The 15681-nt window shown below is 37.5% G+C and overlaps 1 protein-coding gene across 1 annotated transcript; it reads left to right on the top strand.

Moving 5' to 3' along the window:
• The first annotated feature begins 63 nt into the window (after window positions 1–63).
• On the top strand, window positions 64–14495 carry LOC127636819 (zinc-binding protein A33-like). The gene is made up of 7 exons (XM_052117571.1): window positions 64–109; window positions 3793–4543; window positions 4654–4749; window positions 6442–6675; window positions 7179–7201; window positions 7296–7414; window positions 9114–14495. The coding sequence occupies exons 2-7, from the start codon at window positions 4016–4018 to the stop codon at window positions 9656–9658; spliced, it is 1545 nt and encodes a 514-aa protein (XP_051973531.1). The 5' UTR covers window positions 64–109; window positions 3793–4015; the 3' UTR covers window positions 9659–14495.
• Window positions 14496–15681: the final 1186 nt, after the last annotated feature.

Below are 15681 nucleotides of genomic sequence, written 5' to 3'. Positions count from 1 at the left end.
TGACCAACTCAGGCTTACGTCACTTCCTCTCTTGCTTGACTCCTCCTAAAAACACTTTGGTGCACTGCAACCGTCGGGCACAAGAGGGGGACATTGTTTTGAGCGTGTGGTATGTATGAGATGCAGAAAAAACGTTTATTACATAAAAAAGTATACAAAGTTGGTATACATTGACAAAAAATAAAACTTACATAAACCTTTCCCCCTACTTTAGGATTTTAGTTTCAAATCTAAGGTAAAGTGCTATTTTAGGTGCTGCATCTTGTCTATATTTCTTTTCAAGTTTTTCGCAGTTTTAAATCACATTTGATGTTGTTTTTTTATTCAATTAAATAATCCTGAAGTGTGACCATGTATTCTTTTATATGAAAAGCTGAACTATGAACTGCCGACATTGTACACAAGAGGGCGCAATTCCTACAGTAAACCAAGCGTAATGAAATCCGTGTATCAACAATTTCATATTCAATAAGGAATTTAAAATCGGGAAAACGAAAAACGGCTTATTTCATTGTTCGTTTACAAAACCAATATTTAAAAAAATATATAATGACTTATTTTTCGGTCCGTTATTTCGATAATGCTCAAGTTAAAAATAGGAAATTGGAAAAATTATCAACAGGACACTGTGCGTTTTGATTATTTGATTTCACTAATATATGGCTTGAATAATTTATTAGTCTCCGTTAATATTACAATCATTACCATTTATTCTCCAAAACTCGCCACGTTTATTGCAGCTGAGCTATCTATCTCATCAAGTCAGACACAGTGCCTACACACATCTGTAAAATGTTCACTGACTGCAGACAAGGTTTCCTCTTCAGGCGATTCAAAATGAGGACATTCATTGCCACGTGGAGCAATTGTTAAGAGCGACACACACACACACACACACACACATTGTGTTTCCATGTTTTATGGGGACTTTCCATAGACATAATGTGTAATTTTTATAAATAATAATTTTTATACTGTACAAACTAAGTATATCTACTGGGAACATACTACAAACTTTGAAATGTGAAAATAATGTTTTTGTTAATTTTAGTGACCCCCCAATAATATAAGTGAATACTGTACATTAATATGCACAGCTATTTTCTGGCGATCTACTAAAACCTGTGAAATTTGATTCCAGTGACATTTTAGTTGTGGGTGGAGTTTTCAGATGGTCCCTTACGTGAATATCCAACGAATATCAAACCTAAATCTTAACTTTACCCAGCAGATAAACGTAAGCCTATGTCTTTACAATGTAGGCATATGCATCAGTAGTCTTATGAATGTATGGTTTTCGTCATCTCATTTAAAACCATGCCTTTTCACACCAGAACAAGGCAAAGACAGCAGGTTTATGTGTAGGGCTGTCTGATAAATCTGGCTACTTGATGAGAGAGATAGCTCAGCTGTAATAATCATGGTGAGTTTTGGAGAATAAATGGTAGAAATGAAGAATGTAATATTAACTGAGACAAACTGATCTGAACAATGAAGCAGCAGATAACTTTTATACTGTCTCACAGCATTGAGGAAGACGAGTATGCAGGTTGACCAATCAGAAAAAGAAAAAAAAAAAAAAAGAAAAAAAAAATATATATATATATAAAAATATATATATATATATTTGTACCTAAAATTCTATGACCAGAGTGTCTAATTGAGGCTGGGAGAAGTTGACAACATTGAAAAACATTTTTAACAAGTATTCCAGAGTAGTGTAATAAATATATGTTTAAGGGAAAGTGTATGTTCTGGGTGTTTGATGTTCTAAGATGAGCACCATTTTTTCTTAATATGTGTTCTTAAAAGCTGCATGTCTTATAATTATACAGAATTAGAAAAAAATTTAAAATAGTTTTAGATGGAGTATAGCATGTCTCTGCAGGACAATCCTTCTCATGTCAACAACCCTTTTGCAGTTTCCTGCATATCTACCTGGAAGCACTGCACATCATGATCTCAAACTGTGTGTGTACAGTATAAGCATTCCTTTGTGGCATGTTCTGACAGATACAGAGCATGGCATGAAGTACCAACACCGATGTCTGTGTAATGGATTTAAATGCTGACTCATGAACTAAGACTTGTGCGGGGTTGCACAGGGCCTCATGCTGTTGATTGACAGCATGTGGACTTATCAGACTTCTAACTGTGAGATAGCAGTGTGGTTCACTCAAACCATGGAATTGCAGTCAAAATCCTCAACCTCTATCTGGCAGCCAGTACAGGCTCCTTGATTTTCCACTTTGTCCCAAAGACTCCTGTCCCACCCAGTCGAAGTGGGTGGAATTTCCAAATGCTAGTAAACAACTGTGAAAGAGTCTTCGACATAAAAGCCCCTATCGTGACTGCCAAGTTTCCTGTGAAGATTTAGATACCACCACTGTAGACTTGACCTAAAACCCATTTCTGAGCTCACTCTGAACACTCAAGACTTTCCTTTTGTTTTCCCAAGAGACGCTCCACAAATACAGTATATCAATTTATTCAAACATGTGTTTGGCTCATTCTTCTCTGTATTAGATTATAAACATGCTCCATCTTTATTTCTGGGAATATATAAGAGGTGCAGGATATATAGAATTTAACTTTATAACAATACTGAACAGACAGGAAGGAAGCGTAGGCCGAGTGGTCCTGGAGAAGAAGGGAGGGAGTTTAACTCCAGCTGTTTATTCTCTGCTTCCAATCTATTCAGATAACACAAGCCAGACTCTGTGCTGCTGCAATTTGGAAACCATAACTAATAACTGTTGCTGCAGGCATGTGTAATCATGATGACGACATTCAACTAGATAAACAACTCTCTCAGCAGTGGTGCTTAAATAACATTGTTTAAACTGGAACTATTCTATATGAGAATTTGGTTATTGTTTCACTTGCCCGTAAAACTCAAGAACCAATGTTCACTTTATAGACATCCCGCTGTTCAAGGGAGAACAAAATATACACTCACTGAACACTATATTAGGAACACTATGGTCCTAATAAAGTGCTCAACTTGATCTTCTGCTGTTGTAGACAATCCACCTCAAGTATCGACCGCATTCAGAGATGCTACTCTGCTCACTACAGTTTTTAGAGTGGTTATCTGAGTTACTGTAGCCTTTCTGTCAGCTCGAATCAGTCTGGCCATTCTCTGTTGACCTTTCTCATCAACAAGGCATTTCCATCTGCAGAACTGACGATCACTGGATGTTTTTTGTTTTTGGCACCATTCTAAGTAAATTCTAGAGACTGTTGCATGTGAAAATCCCAGGAGATCAGCAGTAACTGAAATACTCAAACCAGCCCATCTGGCACCAACAATCATGTCGGTTTAAATCTTTGAGAGCACATTTTTCCCCATTCTGATGGTTGATGTGAACATTAACTGAAGCTTATAACCAGTATCTGCATGGTTTTATGCATTCACTGCTGCCACACGATTGGCTGATTAGATAATTGCACAAATAAGTAGGTGTACAGGTGTACCTAAGAAAGTGCTAAGTGAGTGTAGTTTCATGAAGGTCTTGGATAGATGAATAGTTGGATGGATAGAAAATATGATATATATAAATCGAGATAGATAGATATATAAATAGATAGATAGAATGCAACAATTGAAGACACAATAATGCTTACCAAAACGGGGAACACATCACAGGCTGATGTGGTATGTGGAACATGTATGAATAAATTATTGAAAAAATACAATGTAGTGGGTAAAAGTTATGATACACAAATGTAGATCAGGCTTTCTCATAAAATAAACAATACATGTCTAGGTTCTTGGTTTCCTGACTGTAGGTCTGACATCAAGAGAGAGAGAACAGGGGGAAGTGCAACTCTAGACAAGAGCCGCCCCCTCAGTTCCCCCTATCCTTTCTCACAGTCAACAGGAAAGACAGGGCTAGAGCTTGGAGAGAAGGAGGAAAGAAGTTGAGAGAAGATCAAAGGAAAGAGAACCAGCATACGAAGGTCAAAGTACATCTAAAACTGTGGCAGACCATCATTGCACAAAATAGACTAGATGTCCATCAATCTTCCCACACAGGACAAGATGGAAAAGCAAAAACTAAGGGCTAAAATCAGTCCTCGGGTGTCCAATAGCTCCACAGTGCGTCTTAGTAGGGACCTTACTTGCTCCATCTGCCTAGACCTTTTCAAGTGCCCAGTTTCCTTGCCTTGCGATCACACTTTCTGCGAGACCTGCATTTCAAGCTACTGGACTGGCCCTCGCGGCAAAGGGCAGGGTGGATCTGGTTCCTGTCCTCAATGCAGAAAAGTGTTTCCTGGCCAGAACTATCGACCCAACCGCATCGTGGCCAACATTGTGGAGAGCTATTGCCAAGGTATAGAGGAAAGTGAAGGTCGGTTGGCCGGTGGAGGATTAACAGCTGAAAAAGTGCCTTCTAAACCACTCTGCACCCGGCACAGAGAAGAGTTGAAGCTGTATTGTGAAGAAGACCAGGAACTGGTGTGTCTGGTGTGTGGGATTTCTCAAGACCACAGGGCTCACACGCTGGTGTGTGTGCAAGATGCACAACAGAGATATCGGGTAAGAGTCTGAGTGAGTGAGAAAGAGGTACTTTTTAACTACAGCTTGCCCAGTTCAGCAGTAACTGTTGTCTATATGAGAAGAAAGGTAACTCCTTCCATGTTTAACAGGATTCTCTTAGCACGTCTGCACATGCCCTTCAAATTGAACTCAACACTGCTTTGCAGTGTGAAAGAGAGACTGAAGAAGAGGTGAAAAAACTGAAGGTAAGAAAAAATCATCTGCTATGAAATCTCATGTAAGGCTAGAATTCCTACCTTGACATTCCACTGTTGAAGAACTCACTTAAAAAATAATTCTGCAAATAATACATAATGGAATTCGGTTTTAGTTCCCAATCATCTCAATTCAACTCTTTCCAGTAAGCAGTAAAGAGAAGGGTTAGGAACCTACAACCTTTTTGTTTATCAGATCAGTCAACATGAAATGACTCCATTTACTTTTTTAATACATGTTCCTGGTCTTATTGTGCATGATTCATTAGATTCATCATTAATCCATAGATAAATATGCTGCAAAAAATATGTAATTGTTATATTAATTGTTAAATTGCATATTAATATGTAATTTTTCATCAAAATATAAATGTCAAAAATGTTAAATGAAACTTGCTCTGACTCCAAAACAACATTCTTTTTCAACTTACATCATCTAGACCTCTCTGTCAAAGCCAACATGGTCTCATGACATGTCGTAATAATAGTACAAGGAAATTGTAAGAAATCATAAGGGTCGGCTCATACAGAACGTATGATTTGTTCTCCCATAGAGATAAATAAACAAACTAATTAACAATGTTAATGTGATTTTTCCTAAGTTTAACTCCAAACCTAACCATGATTTAAAGTGGAAAATAACCATGGAAAAAGAAAACATTGGGGTTTTGGAAGAGATGAGGGAAGCGAATGACTCAGTGATTTATATTGCATATATTGCATTTTTCCTTTTTTTAAATAAAGTGTCTTGCAAATATATTATGCCTGTATTGTATCAATTTAAAATTCAGTTTGTTGATTGGTTGTTCTCTACAGGAAAAAAAGTCAAGTCTTACGTTATATTACAATCTTACCATCTTGAACGAATTAGTAGTTGTCACGAGAATCAGTCAGTCAAAATAGCACAATAGATATTCAGTAATTTATTTAGCAAACTGGCATTCAGGTTTGGCTGAATGAATCAAGTCTTAAATTAAAGGAATAGTTCACCCAAAAATGTTTATTCTATCTTATCATTTACTTACCGTAATCCCAGATGTGTATGACTTTCTTTCTTCTGCTGAAAACAAATGATCAGAAATCTCAGCTCTGTAGGTCCTTATAAAGCATGTAAATGGTGACCAAAATTTTGAAGCTACAAAAGGACATAAAAAGCAGCATAAAAGTAATCCATAAGACTTCAGAGATTAAATCTATATCTTCAGAAGTGATATGACAGGTGTGAGTGTGAAACAGATCAATATTTAAGTCCTTTTCTATGATCAGTGCATATCCCCACCTACTAGGCAGGGAGGAGAATTTATAATAAACTGAAATGCTGATCTGTTTCTCACCCACACCTATCATATCATTTCTGAAGATATAGATTGAACCACTGGAGTTGTGTGGATTACCTTTATGCTTTATGTGCTTTTTGGAGCTTAACATTTTTTGCACCCATTCACTTGCATTGTAAGGACCTACAGAGCTGACATAATCTTCGTTTGTTTTCAGCAGAAGAAAGAAATTAATATTTTCTGGGATGGTATGTGGGTGAGTAAATGGTGAGAATTTTCATTTTTGGGTGAAAATGTCCTAGAATTGAATATACTGTTTCACTCTTAAATGTGTTTGCGAATGGAATTTCAGGTTGATTTTAACCTCTAATTCAGACTCTATCTTTTGAAATACTTTCAAACGCAGGACCACACGGCAGATCTAAAGCAAAGAATCGAGGCACAGTTCAGCGAGCTCCATCAGTTCCTGTACCAGGAGGAGAAACTCCTGCAGGTCAAGCTGAAAACGGAGGAACGGCGTGAGCTGATAAGACTGGACGAGCACAAGGCCCTGCTCAGTGTGGAGATCTCACGCCTGCGAAGATCTTTGAATGACATTGAGGACAAACTCACCGAACAGGACCCATACACATTGCTCAGGGTGAGTTTATAGTCACACACGTAATAGCAGGGACATGAAATGTGCAAGCAGTTATGCTTTTAATGGACATGCACACTGACAGCTTTTCAGTGAGAGTTGGCTGTTTGAGGCAACATGAGCAAAAGAGACAGTTGGCGATATGACAATTTGAGCAGAGTTTATGCAAATGCTCGTGGCAAATTCTACCAAGACTCAAATCTTTCTCTTGGATTTCAACAAGCATCAGGTGAACTCATAGCCTATCAGATATTTTCGCAGATCTTAATTATTTTGATACAGAGTTAACTGGTAACAGAAGCTTAACACAGGATGCAATATAATGATCTCAGCACTGCCATAGGAAGATAATGCCTTTAGTGCAGCACAAGGGGATTTTCCACAGTCGAAGATGCAGAAGGGAGGTGTAGCCTAGTTTCAAACACTGATCTCATGTGGAAAACTTCTCCCCCTGCCTCCCAAACTGTGCCAAATTTATCAATCTCCTTTTTCCTGTCTTTTTGCAGAGTATAAAGAGCCTGCTGCAAAGGTGAGAGAACTCTATGGTTCTGTTACATTTATACATTTTTCTACCAGAGGAATTGCTTGAATGTTGTTTGTGTCTGGGCTTTTGTTGTTTTAAGCAGGCAGCCACCGAAGTTCGAGAAGCCGGCACTGACACCACCCAGTCTGTGTGAGGGCCGATTTGCCGGGCCCCTACAGTATAGAGTGTGGAAGTCACTAAAAGGAAGCATCTATCCAGGTTTGAGAATGTTTTTTTTTTTTTCAGAGCACAACATGTAGCCTATATAACTGTAGTTCCCCTTCTGTCACTCACTCGACGTTGTGCCGTTGTAGTGACACTAGGGGTCACTCTTGAGAGCCCCGAAAACCTCTATTCTTTTGAGAAAAGGTCAGTGAGAATTGGCGAGTGGAATTTGCATGCCACTCCCCCAGACATATGGGTATAAAAGGAAAAGGAATGCCCACTCTCATTCAGATTTTTTCTTCGGAGCCGAGCGGTTGTACTATAAGCGAGCTGAATACTACTGCTGTTCCATTCACCTCTTAAGAAGTGTATGCTGTTGGATATACGGCGCATTTCCAGCGGCTTTCTCTCCTTCTGCACGACGAGTGCAGATTTTGCCCCTGGACGCTTCGAAAGCACTAAAAGCGTATATATTCCTGCTAAAGAGTATATTTTCTCTATTAGAGATCACACATTGACGTTGAACATCTTTATAAAGGCATGCATACAAATTCCACTCGCCAATTCTCATTGGCCATTTCTCAAAAGAATAGAGGTGTTCGGGGCTCTCAAGAGCGACCCCTAGTGTCACTACATCGACAGAACATCTCGTTCCCTCCATCAGGGGATGGAGGTTGCAACAGTTACCAAAATTTTCTAAATAAATTTTTTTAATATAGCACTATTAAAATACAATTTTATAAGACATTTTAAAGGAATATTCTGTGTTCAATACAAAATAAGCTCATCAGACAGCATTTGTGGCATAATGTTGATTACCATAAAAATTAAATTCGACTCATCTATCAAGGTTTTAGTAAGACAGTTACACTGGAAGGGAATGGGCCCATTTTTGGAGGGTTTGAAGGTTGAAATGTTAAACTTATAATTTGAAAACACTTACATGAATTCTTCTGTTAAAACCTGTTTAATATTTGAGCTGTCAAGTTGTTTAACCCGTAATTTTTACTGTTGTTTTAGGATTTTAGTGTTTACAGCACTAAGTCAACGAAGATGTCAAACCGGATATAACTTTACACAGAAAAGGTTACACTAAAATCATGTTAACATGCATAATGTTTACGTCTTGTGACTGTATTTTTCTAAATGGTAAGTATTTTAAAGTTTACAGATTGGCCCCATTCACTTCCACTGTGCCTCACTGCAACCCATAGTTTTTTCTTTTTTTTTTAGAAAATGAGGGAGAAGTTAAAATGATTGTATGTGGTAATCAACAGTATGCCACAAATGCTGGATTGAGCTTAACTTTTATTGAACACATTAGAATCTTTTCATTTTAGAATGCATTTTTTGACCTTAATAAGTTTTTTTAATACTTAATACGCTTAATACATATTGTTTACTTAGGCACCAATTCTGTCATACTATTTGCTTTGCAAGTCCTGAATTGTTCAAGGGCAGATAAGACTGAATTATGAACTGTGGCAAATGTATATTCTGCTTAATTTTGCCCAAAGCCAGAAATTGATATTCAGGTTTTATGCCAGAAAAGAGTGGAAAACTGTATCACATACTATAACTATAGCTGGGGAATGTAATTTATTATTAACACATCCCAATTTGCACAATCCTATTCAGGCCATATTAGTATATGCATTGCCTATTATGAGCTGTATTACTGGATTTTTCATGGGTATTCTGAAAATGTACAGCATACTAAACTCTATTAAATTATAAACTGTTCCCTGTCTAGTTCCCTCAGCCATAACGTTAAACTCCAAAACGGCCAACCCCTGGTTGAGTCTTACATCCTCACTCACCTGTGTGCGCTACCAGACCTTCAACAGTGCAGTGCAGGACAACCCACAACGCTTCAACGCCGCCCTGTCTCTGCTGGGCAGTCAGGGGTTCACTAAAGGCCGTCATTACTGGGAAGTAGAGGTGTACAGCAGCACCGTTTGGACGGTGGGAGTTGCCCGTGAATCGGTCACGAGGAAAGGTGTAATCAATACTATGCCTGTCAATGGCTTCTGGACGCTCTCTCTGTCTTATGGAGTTCAGTACATGGCGGGGACATCTCCTCCGACATTAATGTCCTTGGAAGAGCCACTGGCAAGGATCGGTGTGTATCTAGACTACAAAAGAGGTCTGGTGTCATTCTACAATGCTGAAAGCATGACACACCTCTATACCTTTAAGGACACCTTCACTGAAACCCTCTACCCTTATTTTAACCTGGGCTTTCTGGACAAAGTGCATGAAAATGAGCCTCTTAAAGTGTTCCTACCTAAAATCTGATTTCACCCAATAGAGAAAATGTTGTTGTTATTTACTCACCCTCATGTTGTTCCAAACCCATAAGACTTCCTTTCTTTTGTAAAATGCGAAAGGCAGAAGGTTAGCCTCAATCACCATTCACTTTCACGATGCAATCAAAGTAAATTACGACTAGTATGGAACAACATATGGGTGCGTAAACAATGTCAGAATTTTCATTTATTGGTGGTCTTTCCAATTATATTATGGTTTAATGTTCATTTTTAATAATAATTATATAGACTAGGCTGGACCTGGGCAATTTACACCTTTTCAGGTATAATACAAAATCATATGTTGCTATTCCAGTGTTATGGGTTAGTGAAGGCACATGGAGCATGAAACCAAAACTTAAAAAATGGTAAGAAACCATGGCAATCTTATGACACTTTTCCACTTAAATCTGCTATAAGCTAATCTTTTTACTATCACAAATCAAATACTACTGAAATAGATATGAGAAATTACACTTGTCTCTGTGACAATAGGCTCTAGTCGTAGGAACAGACCATGCTTTATTAGCCAATAAGCAAAAAGTATCTGATCAGAAAACAAGGCGAATGGATTTTATTTTTGAGAAGTCTTGCTGAGGCGAGAACTTGCTAAACAGATAAAGAAATGGATACGGCCTTGTGCCTGTGAAAATATATTATACATACGTAAACAAAAGAGCAATAGACACTTTAAAGCCACATAATGATAAGCGCTCTAGAATCCTCTCTAACGTTTTTTGTGTATATATATATATATATACACATATATATACATATATATATACATTTGTATATACTGTCTTTTAAAAGAGTTCTCCAAATATTTCCTGGCTCACAAGATAAACGCAGTTACCAGCATTGACCACAAGAAGGCGCAAGAGCACTTTTGATGAGTTCATTAGGCCCACATGGAGTTTTATCCACTCTGAATGAATCACCGTCTAGTTTTCTTGGAACAAATTAAGAGGTGTTTTCTAGGAGTTAGTACATAGGAATAATTAAAACAATTAAAGTCTTGATAAATCTATTGTTTGCCACCCAAACAAGTTTATAAATCAAATGACGCTGTGGAGTTGACAGTGACTTGGACCTTTATGTTCAAATGGATAAATCATTGAGTCACTTAGGAAGTTACCCAGAACAATAAAGCACTCTAATACAACCATATTTTGCCCTCTGGGAACCCGCTGTGGCAACTTAAGTCGTAAGACATTGAAGGTTTTAACACTGGATATAAAAGACTGCAATTATAGGGTGAATTACTCAGAGTGTGACCTACTAATTTAGGTAAACCATACACATCAATTTACAGAGAGTGAATATATATATATACAACATTAAAACTACCTGCCTAATATTGTGTAGGCCCCCTTCGTGCTGCCAAAACAGCGCCAACCCGCATCTCAGAATAGTATCTGAAATGATTTCTCACCACAATTGTACCTAATAAAGTGCCCAACATGGTCTTCTGCTGTTGTAGACAATCCACCTCAAATTTCAACCTATTGTGCATTCAGAGATGCTACTCTGCTCACTACAGTTTTTAGAGTGGTTATCTGAGTTACCGTAGACTTTGTTTGTTCAAACAAGTTGGCCATTCTCTGTTGACCTCTCTTATCAACAAGGCATTTCTGTCCACAGAACTGCCGCTCGCTTTTTTGATTTTGACCCCATTCGGAGTAAATTCTGGAGTAACAGAAATACTCAAACCAGCCTGTCTGGCTCCAACAATCATGCCATGGTCAAAATCACTGAGATCAATTTTTTTCACAAAGAATCCGTCACTACTGAGACTCGTAGTGACGGATTAATTGACAGCTGCTGTCAGACTCTATGTTATTATTATTCCTCACACGGTCGCAAGACGACATGTACATGAATCTGGCGTGGTGAGCTGGAACCTGCTTACGTCAGCTGTCACCGCTTACGTCACGAAGTACCGCAACAGCCAATAGGAAAATTCAACTGCAGTAGCCACCGTTCAACCTGAAGAGTCAAGTCAAGTCAAGTCAAGTGGTTTTTATTGTCGTTTCAACCATATACAGTTAGTACAGTACACAGCAAAACGAGACAACGTTCCTCCAGGACCATGGTGCTACATAAAAACAACAAAGGACCAACACAGGACCACATGAGACAACACAACGAAATAAAATACCTATATAAAAAAACCTACATATACCTATATAAAGTGCACGTGCAAACATGTGCAAAAAGTACAGGACAGTACAACAAATTACTGACAATGAACAGGACAATAGACAGTGCAGCGCCGACCAGTACTCAGTAGTGCAAAAAGATGACAGTTTCTAAAAATGTAAACATAACATACTATGAGATAATGTTCTATGCACATAGCAGTTATTGAGGTAGCAGACAGTTATAAAGTGACAGTAATTAAAGTGCAACTCAGGACACGTGTGTGTCAAACCAGTCTCTGAGTATTGAGGAGTCTGATGGCTTGGGGGAAGAAGCTGTTACACAGTCTGGCCGTGAGGGCCCGAATGCTTCGGTACCTCTTGCCAGACGGGAGGGCAGCACTCAGACGTTTTTACACCACATATTGTAGAACCAAATCACTGAGATCAATTTTTTTTTTCTAAAAATCTCACAACTAGGATGGCATGAAGGTGAATAAAGGATTTTGTTTTTATAAATTATGATGTTTAATTTTTGGGTGAACTATCCCTTTAATATCATTACTGCTCATGTGTTAGGGACTATATATTCTAGCAGAAGGATGTCACTTAACGCATTAATGCTTTATACATTTTATTCTAATGAAAATTTGTTTCTTTAATATTTTTTGTGATGTTTTGTATAAAGCAATTTGAGGCCGTTCTGTGCTATATTGTAAGTGTTGTGTACTGTTGAAGGCACTGAGTGTCATGCTAATTTTAGCCATGACTTTTGTACATTCACAGCACAGGAAATAAGACACAATACTACAAATAAACCTAAAATCTTGGGTAAATAATAAACTTATCAATATGGTCACAGTGTGCTATAATAAAGTGCAATTTAACATTTTCTCTCCAGGGATTGTCCTTGGGCTAACTGCAGAATGCAAATCCCTGCTGAAGAAAATTGATTCACATTCGTTGTGCATCACGAAGAAAAAACACTTAAACCAGCCTTTTGGAGGTTTGGTCTTAGCTGGTTTAAGATGGTCTCCCAGCCTGTCCAGCTATAAAGTGCCCAAAATTCCTCTAAAATCAGCAAGCAGGCTGTCCAACGAGCTAAGACCAGGAAACCAGATTAAGCTGGATTTAGATGGGGTTTATTCCAGCAGGAATAAAAGTTCAACATTTAGTGCTGATTTCTAAATAAAGGTTCTTCTCGATGATATTAGACCATGTTAAAAGAGAAATAAAAATTAGAGCCACCTAAAATAATGTTTATTAGTTCATTAACATTTTTGTCTTCCAGTTCAACACTTAAGGTGGAGAATTTCACGTCATGTAATTTAAATGAACGTTTGTTTAAAACAAATCTAGCAGTTTGAATAATCTTGTAAATCTCTCATGTAAGATACATTGCTAGAATTAATTTTTACAAGAGATGATCGTTGACATTATCACTGAATGATATTCTGTACATTACCAAATCAGTTACCACCAATTTAGATGCATGAATTGTGATTGATGTATTCCATTATTATTTTAATAAAATAGTATTTTATATGCTAGCCTTGGGGGAATGGAAGAGGTATCTGGAAAGTAAGCACAAATCAGGAAAATTTGCAATTCAAATCGTACATTTTTATTAACTTGCAGTCAGCAATGCCAGTCTGATGTTCCATTTCCAAAAGTTTTCAATAGATAATTTGAAGATTAATGGGGCGATGTATTGCCATTTCCCTGCATCAGTGTTGTTCTCCATGCTTTTAGTTGAAAGGATACAGTAAGGGTTTGGCACCACTAAAATTTCCTCTTTGTAGGCTGGAGGGAGGGAACGAGGGGCCCCTCGTGGCACCACTGATGCATGAGAAGAATTGAATCTCTCTGGTTATGCTCTTCTGAGTTCTTCTGTCATAAAGAACTCGCTTACTAGTGTGAAGGGTGTCCTGGCACTTAGTGCTCATGTACCGAACATAAAAACCTTGCTTGTTGATAGTGTTGTCGGAGTGAAATTTTAGGACAATGGCATCGCCAGCTGAATAGATCACCTCTGGTGGCTATAAAAGGATATGCAAGAACAAATTATTAATACGTATAAATAATTTTCATGTATAGTGTATTAGCTATCATCAAAACTTCATGGGAAGAATCCAAACTTTGTTTGTTTATCTCTACACTCCTTTGGAAAAAACATTTTACACGTTCATAAATATAATGATTGCAAATGCTGTTATGCTGGTTTTGAAATGAAAATTCTCTTATTATTCAATTACCCTGATGCCATTCCAGATGTTTATGACTTTATGTCTTTCTTTAAGTGAAAAATGAAAGAATTTTCATTTTTGGGTGAACTATACCTTTAAAGTCTATATACCTTCTATACCTTCCCAAGTGAAAAATGGGTCACACCCATGTTTCAACATTTTCTGTTCTGGAGAAATGAGCCCTCTGGTCCCCTTTTATTGTTAAGTCTATCAGCTTTTTTTTTAAGTTAACATTTTATGTCTGATTGGTCTAGGTATTGTTCACACGGAAAAACTGCATCCAAATATTTGTGCAACTCAAAGCAATGTTGTTGAGAGAGAGAAATTATTTACTCTTGATTATAGGGCCATTGTCCATTTTTTTATTCACTTTACTTTTTTAAAGGGGTCATGTTATGAGCAATCCAATTTTTCTTGATATTTTAACATATAAGAGGTCATTCTACTATAAAAAAACATACTCTAAATTCCAGAACTCAAAACTTAAAACCCAATGCAATAAAAGCATTAACTGAAACAAAGCTGCCAAATCGCCCCATTCTCTACTTCCACGAATTCCACCGGGGGCATCGACACAAGCTTTCTTTAAATGTTTCTTTGTGTTGCTGGCAGTAGTAGCACCAGCGCAAAATGTAACAGGACACATGTTTGTTTACTGTTGGAGTGATGCGCCACAACAGATGCTTCCATGGTAGACATTGATAATAACTTCCGGTGTAGACAGGGTGTGAGTGTTAACAGTTGTGCTTGAGATGAATAGTGTAGTATATTCAGATGCAATGTGTTGGATGTGCGTTGTGTGTAAACCGTAAAGATTTACATTTATAATGTTTTGGTGCTTGTTTATTCTCTTCCGATTGAGTTTAAAAAATGGCTGAATTTGAGGGTCTGCACGCTGTTAGCCAATCATAACAAAGGACGTTTGCACTGAAGTTTAAAGGAGGAGCTGAGGCAAAAATATAGTTTTTCAGAAAGATGTTCAGAGACAGGGTGGAAATGATCATATATTACAAAATGATGACTGTTTTGGTGGGGGAAAAAAACTTTACTAACATTAACAGTGGACCTCAGGGAAGATAATGAAACTATTAAAAGACCATTTCATGACAGCCATTATAACACATTTGGCTTTACTTTTAAAGGACATGTGATGGTAAATGAGATTTCATAAAACATGATATCAGAAGGCATGTTTAAAGTATTTGCCATTTTCTATATGAAAAGCTGTACTGCCACAGTATTGAGTTATGATTGCCTTGGACATGTCTGTTATAAGGGCTGTGTTATAGAAACATTTTGACATTTATATAGCCATCTCCTTTTACAATATACTGTACAAATATAGTAACCTTATTTCCAGCCGGACAATAGAAAGTGTTTTGCAATCTAAATGAGAACAATTAATGAGAGGAACATGAATAATGACATACTATGCATTAAAAAAATACACATCAAAGTCATACAATTACAGACATTCCCCATAAAACATAAATAAATCACAGGAATGAGGTAGTCAGAATTCAAGTTAAAACTATTAGGAGACAAAGTAGCAAATTAATCAATGTCAAAAAGTTAAGGCCCTTAGAAGAAAGTATTGAGTGTGGAAATATAACAGGCCTCTCTTGTTA

This window comes from Xyrauchen texanus, chromosome 44 (assembly GCF_025860055.1).
Source record: "Xyrauchen texanus isolate HMW12.3.18 chromosome 44, RBS_HiC_50CHRs, whole genome shotgun sequence".
Taxonomy (NCBI): Eukaryota; Metazoa; Chordata; class Actinopteri; order Cypriniformes; family Catostomidae; genus Xyrauchen; species Xyrauchen texanus.
Note: the sequence above shows the minus strand (reverse complement) of the source record. Positions and strands in the feature narration are given on the sequence as shown.

What these genes read in the sequence shown, in the direction of transcription:
- LOC127636819 (XM_052117571.1), top strand. Translation starts at nt 4,016, where the DNA reads ATGTCCATCAATCTTCCCACACAGGACAAGATGGAAAAGCAAAAACTA. An exon ending in ACCCATACACATTGCTCAGG is followed by an intron (nt 6,676 to 7,178) that starts GTGAGTTTATAG and finishes GTCTTTTTGCAG; the next exon opens with AGTATAAAGAGCCTGCTGCA. An exon ending in ATAAAGAGCCTGCTGCAAAG is followed by an intron (nt 7,202 to 7,295) that starts GTGAGAGAACTC and finishes TGTTGTTTTAAG; the next exon opens with CAGGCAGCCACCGAAGTTCG.